The sequence below is a fragment of the Calonectris borealis genome, chromosome 2 (genome assembly GCF_964195595.1).
Source record: "Calonectris borealis chromosome 2, bCalBor7.hap1.2, whole genome shotgun sequence".
Lineage (NCBI taxonomy): Eukaryota > Metazoa > Chordata > Aves > Procellariiformes > Procellariidae > Calonectris > Calonectris borealis.
Window position 1 is genome coordinate 170997329 of NC_134313.1, and position 6044 is coordinate 171003372.

The following is a 6044-nucleotide window of genomic DNA, read 5'->3' on the forward strand; positions in this document are numbered from 1 at the left end:
CTGCTGAGCTGCAGCAACGCTTTCACTTTTAAAAACCCCATTGATGGAGTCTCCCCGGCCATAATCGTAGAATCATAGAATCGTTTAGGTTGGAAATCGTTTCAGTTGGACTCGATGATCTTAGAGGTCTTTTCCAACCTTAATGATTCTGCAATTCTATGAAAAGACCTTTAAGATCATCGAGCCCAACCGTTAACCCAGCACTGCCAAGCCCACCACTAACCCATGTCCCTAAGCACCACATCTACACGTCTTGTAAATACCCCCGGGGACGGTGACTCCACCACTGCCCTGGGCAGCCTGTTCCAGCGCTTGACAACCCTTTGGGTGAAGAAATTGTTCCTAATGTCCAATCTAAACCTCCCCTGGCGCAACTTGAGGCCGTTTCCTCTTGTCCTATCGCTTGTTCCTTGGGAGAAGAGACCGACCCCCACCTGGCTACAACCTCCTTTCAGGGAGTTGTGGAGAGCGATGAGGTCTCCCCTCAGCCTCCTCTTCTCCGGGCTGAACACCCCCAGCTCCCTCAGCCGCTCTCTACAGGACCACAGAACTCTTTGCCGCCTCCTCCTCCTTTACCAGGTTTTCCGGTTATTTACGTGGGTTGCAGAGCTCTCCCGTGTGGGAGATGGTTCTGCAGCATCCACTGGTTACACAGAGGCACTGGAAAGGATCCAGTCGCCCCTCCATTCCTGCTGCTCTGGGAACTGGGCTGTGTTCTCCGCTTACGCCTTACCACAGCTCTGTCTGCACCGTAGCCCCCGCTGCACGGCTCCTCTTTATCCCTGTCACAGCAGGACCATGCCTGGGCGCCGGGGCAGGAGACGGGAGCATCCCCGCAGTGCCGAGCTCCATCCCTGGTTCCACGGGGGACGGTGTCAGTGGCTGCGCCCTCTTCTTTCCTTCGGCGCCCGACTCGGCCCCTTCCCTGGGTCCCCCAATAGCAGGAGTGCCACCAGCTCTGCCTTCAGGGAGCAGCCACTAGATGGACCTCAGGATTCAGTGTTTTCTCATGGGAGATGAGAGCGTTTTGAAGTGCCCAGCCTTGCCGGAGGTGCGGCTGCTTCATGAACAGCCTTTATATTCTGGTACGCGGACACCCGACCTGGCAGCTTTGAAGCCCAAACTTGTTCTAGTAAAAGCCTCTTCGGTCGGATGAGCCAGGAAAATTGGCAGCCCTGCTCTCGTGTGGAGGAGGAAGACAGAGCTGATGTGTTGGCTGTGGGCACGGAGCAGTGGGGAGAAGAAGCACCCAACTAAAACGCATCCCATAGGGAGGAGGTGATATTTTTCCCTACTTGCCCATTTCTGTCCTTATTGCGCAGTTTCTGCTGTTGGAGAGCAGAACCGGCTCCTCCGTGACAGCCGAGGCAAGGCTGTTTGTTCAGCACAGCTGATTTGCAATTCAGAGAAATCTCTTCCCCCGCGCGTTCTCTCCAACGTGCCCTGCCGCGCTTCACAGGCAGCGGTTGAACTCCAGCCGTTGTGCCTGGAGAAGAAAAACCGTAACCGTCAGAAGCTGCAAAATTCAAACTCCGGGACAAAGTGCACAGGTGCCTTTGGTAAATTGTTTTAAATTCTGCTGTTATTCCAGGGGGAAAAAAAAAAAAAAGATCGTTATACCTGCTTTTGGGGTGTGGGTTATGATTTTCCTGAACAAGGAATATTGGCTTGGCCAATATTTCTTTCCAAATAAGAACTGAAAGTCAACAGAGATGAAAATTTTGATTGCATTTCCATAACGGTAGTTTAACAAACTCCTGGTTTTCAAGTTTGTCTGTACCGGTAGTACTCAGCGGGTCATTACAGGAACATGAACTTCTCATGGTTATCTGCACCCTGCGAATATCTGGGTCAAAAGAATGGAAAAGCAGTTCTCTGTCCCGCCTGAATGTTTTTAGAAGGAAATTCCTTTATTTTAACACCAATGAAGTTTATAAAGCTATTTTCCTCTAAACTTGTCACATGAATCTTTCACAAGCTTTCTGATTATTTAAGCCATTTTTAATTCTTTGCTTATTTTGCAGAAAGGAAATTAGAATAGAAATAGCAGAGAATAGAGTAGAGTAGAATAGTTCCGTTGGAAGGGACCTACAACGATCATCTAGTCCAACTGCCTGACCGCTTCAGCGCTGACCGTATCTCGCAGGATTTAGAAATGCAACACTTGTCCCAGTTTTTTCTTTTAATTATAGTTTGTTCTGTCTGTTAGTTTTACGACGGCGTTTCCCAGTTGTTGCAAGGGCTGTAGCTGGTTCCTTACAGAACTGTTTTTCGCTGCGATGCCGAGGCTCAGGCGGAGGCGACCCGTCCCCGCTCCCCGGGGAGCAGAGAAGTTTCAGCCCTGCGAACCCCGCAGGGGCTGCGCTGCGGGGGCTGTCCTGGGCCACCGGCAGGGGAAGGGCATCCTCCCCCCCGGCGGACGCGGCCGTGCGGGCTGCGTAGGGAGGATGGGCTGGGGGGGAGGAAGGGCAAAAGCCGAGGTTATCTGTGCTTCCCTGTGCCTGCCCTGGGCTTCGTTACCTGCAGTGCCCCGAGCTCGCTGCACCCTCGGGAAAAGCCTGTTGACGGGACCGTTGGCAGAGGGCTCACACCCCGGGCTGGTTTCCCGCTGAGCCACCGGGCTGGACTTTCCCCGGCTCAGGAGGCACCAAGCACCCCCAGTGCTGCTCCCGGAGCCGCTGCGGGCGCTGGCCCCAGCCACGGCCCCGCTCAGACCCATCGCTTGCCCACTCTGCAGCGGATCCCTCCGGAAGGACCCCCTCCCGCTTTTACCCTGGTGCTTTGCTGATGCTCTCGGCTCTGCGGAGCCTTTTGCTGACCCTCGAGGCAGCTCTGCCTCCGGCGGGGTGGCTGTAACGAAACTGCATTGCGCAGGAGACCCGGATGAGCTGGCCCGGAGCTGGGAGGAGATCGCTGTCGTCGCCCATGCCTGTACCCCCGGGACAGGCACTGCCGGGCAGAGCTGAAAGCCCCGAGACAGCGGGGAGAGACCCCCCCTGCCACAGGCGTTGATGCAAAGGCCCTGCCAGGGTCCGCGCGGGTCTTCCCTCCTCTCAGACAAGATGTCCCCTGCCCGGCCGACCCCAGCTGCAGCTCCCGGATGGACACCGGCTGCTGGGGAGGGGTGACAGGTCCCAGCACCGTGCCCCGCGGCAGGCACCGCTTTGGCCTGAGGAACAGCGCAGCTCCCACAGCCGCCCTCGCGTGCCTGGCCCGGCGGCGAAGGGCTTTCACCATCGCTTCTCTCCCTTCCCAACCCTCCTGTCTCCATCACAAGGACAAGCAAGCGTTCGGTGGCTTCTCCGAGGGCGGTGGCAGCAGCGGCTGCACACACAGCGGTAAATCGGGGTACCCAGGGCTGCGCCCGGCACCGTGGCAGGACGGTGCCAGGCCAGCAGTGGTGGGTTTGGAGTATTTTAGTGTGTAATCTCCCTTGGAAGTACGTGGTGATGACAGGAGGACTCCCTGGGGCGGAGAGCGGCACGTGTCCGTGGAGCAGAGCGCTCCGTGTGCCGGGCGGATGTGGACACGGCGGAGCGGGTCCAGCGAAGGGCTGCGAAGACTGGGGGCATCGAAGCCTCTGACAGACGGGGAGAGGCTGGGAGAGCGGGGACTGTTCAGCTTGGAGGAGAGGAGGCTGAGGGAGATGTTGTCCTCACCTGATGGAGACCAAGTGGTGCCCGGTGCCAGGACGAGAGGGGATGGGCACAAATGGAAACCTGTGACATTCCATTTAAACATCAGGAAACTTTTTTTGCTGTGAGGGTGACCGAGCGCTGGCACAGGCTGTCCAGAGAGGTGCTCGAGTCTCCATCCCTGGAGGTGTCCAAAACCCATCTGGACATGGTCCTGGGCAACCAGCTCTGGGGGACCTGCTTGAGCAGGGGTTGGACTAGATGATCTCCAGCGGTCCCTGCCAGCCTCAGTGTTCCTGTGACTCTGTGATTCATCACTACCACAAAATAAGGAAATCAGGAAAAAATGAGAATCAGGGAAAACAGAGCAAGAACAAAGAAAATCATCCCGTAACCCATAATTTTCCTGCACGGCATAGCTCTGGACCACTCCCTCGCTTCCCTCTCTGCTCTGTGCCTCCCCATCTGATACTCCACTTTCTCTTCCGTTAAATCGGGCTCCAGGTACATGTCGTTGCTGCACCACTTGCCCGCGTTCTCCCGCACCACGTGGTAGACCATCCCCATCAGCTCGGTGACCTGCTGGTCCCGTTCGGCACCGACTGCTCTGTTGTTGAAGCCGCAGTACCTGCTCCCGCACTGCAGGATCAGGTCTGGAGCGCTGCGTTGCCGCAATACCGCAGGTAATCATGCAGCGACCTCCCCGCCAGGTCTTCCGCATGGGTGAGTAAGACGATCGCGTGCCTCAAAACATCAACTCCAAAAATGTCCTGCAGTCTCTCCATGGCCTCCTTGTTCTCCTCCATGAATTGGCCCAGCTCGGTGACCAGCAGCAGCGCTGGGGGCCCGGGGAGGACAGCCTGACGCAACGAGTAATTTCTTTGTACACCTCACTGGTGGCAGCTCTTGGATCAAAAATATCGGCCGTGTCAACGACCGCGATGTCCGTGCCATCGCAGTGCCCTCGTGCTTGCGCACAGCTCACGGTCACCGGCTCGGTCGCAAGCTTGGACTTGAGCACATGTTCTCCGAGGAGGGTGTTCCCGCTGGCGCTTTTCCCTGCCCCGCTCCTCCCGACCAGGAGGAGCCTCATCCCCGAGCCCGCACCGTCCCCGGGCAGCGTGGGGATGGGAGCACGCTGGACGGCCATGGCCACGCTGCACGGACAAAAGCAGACATACGCGACTCCCGTTAGTGCCAGGGTGCTGCCTGCGCCAGGCCCCTGGGGTGTCCACGTGGGCTGTCCCCCCAGGATACCCTCCCCGGGGCTGCCTGGGGGGCCGGGGGGGCCGGTAACGTCCTCCAGGCACCTTGAAGCGCGCTCCCACGCAGCCTGCTCCCCCCCAGGTCTTCCTGCCTGCGGAACAGGCACCGCACCGGCTTTGTGCAGGCAGAAACCAGCTCCCTCCCCGCGCGGCTCTTCTGGCTGCCCGGGCACGCCTGGACTCCCTTCCTTCCCCCCCAAAAAACCTTCCAGCCAGCATAAAGCCTCGCACGTCTCCCTCCCCTGCCCCTCAGCCCCGGTACCTTCGCGCTGCCTGGCTGGAGCCGGCGCCGAGGCAGGAGCTCCCCCCCGGCCGCCGCAGGGCTCGTCCCGTCCCCTGGTGCCGCTCTGCCGGCGCACGGAGCGAGGCCGGACGGGGTCTCGCCCTGCCCACGGGAGCAAGGCTCGGCCCGGGGCTCGGGCTCCTTCCTGGGCGAGCAGGCAGAGAGCTGGGAGGTGGCAGAGACCACGTCCCCTTGGAGGCTCTCGGAGCCACCGGGGAGTGCCCGTGTGCGGGGATGGCAGTGGCAGCCTCTAGCAAAGTCCTCGCGCCGCAGCTGGGGCGGCACGCAGACCCTTTGCGGCACTGGCTCTTCCCCACGGCACGGGGCTGCCGAAATGCTGCCGGGGCTGCGGGAAGACAGGCCCTAAAAGGGCAGAGCCGGAACATGTGGCAGACCGGGGGGGAAGGCTCGCCAGACAGCCCCCCCCTTCCTGCCTGCCCCTCGCGTCACCCCGTATCGTGACGCCGCGCCGACCACAAACCTGCGGCCCGCGGCCGCACCTGCGACGTTACGATTAGAAGCAAAAGCTGTGGGGCGGGCAGGACCGGCGTGCCCTGCAGTCCTGCCTCGCTCCCGCTACCTCTGCATGCCGCCCTCGGTGCCCGTGCCCGTGCCATGCTCCCGGGCTGGCTGAGGCCACCGCAGCCCCGCTGTCCTGGGAGCCGTACCCCAAGGGATGGGCTGCTGCGGGGTGACGCCCCGAGGGAGGGGTGCTCGGTGCCGTGCCCGCAGGGGTGGGAGGGGACGGGGGACACGCTGCTCCCAGGTCCCCACCTTTGCTTCGGGAGCAGTTTGGGTCAGCGGAAGGCGGGATGGGTGGAAGCAGCAGCCCGTGACGGTGCTCCCACGGGGCTGCCCCGC

At 60.1% G+C, this 6044-nt stretch overlaps 1 protein-coding gene across 1 annotated transcript; it reads right to left on the reverse strand.

The window, feature by feature from the left end:
- Window positions 1-1153: 1153 nt before the first annotated feature.
- LOC142079726 (GTPase IMAP family member 5-like) lies at window positions 1154-4771 on the reverse strand. Its single transcript, XM_075144466.1, is given in 3 exon segments — window positions 1154-4288; window positions 4291-4476; window positions 4479-4771. Coding segments are annotated over 3 exon segments (753 nt in total). The 5' UTR covers window positions 4729-4771; the 3' UTR covers window positions 1154-3971.
- Window positions 4772-6044: the final 1273 nt, after the last annotated feature.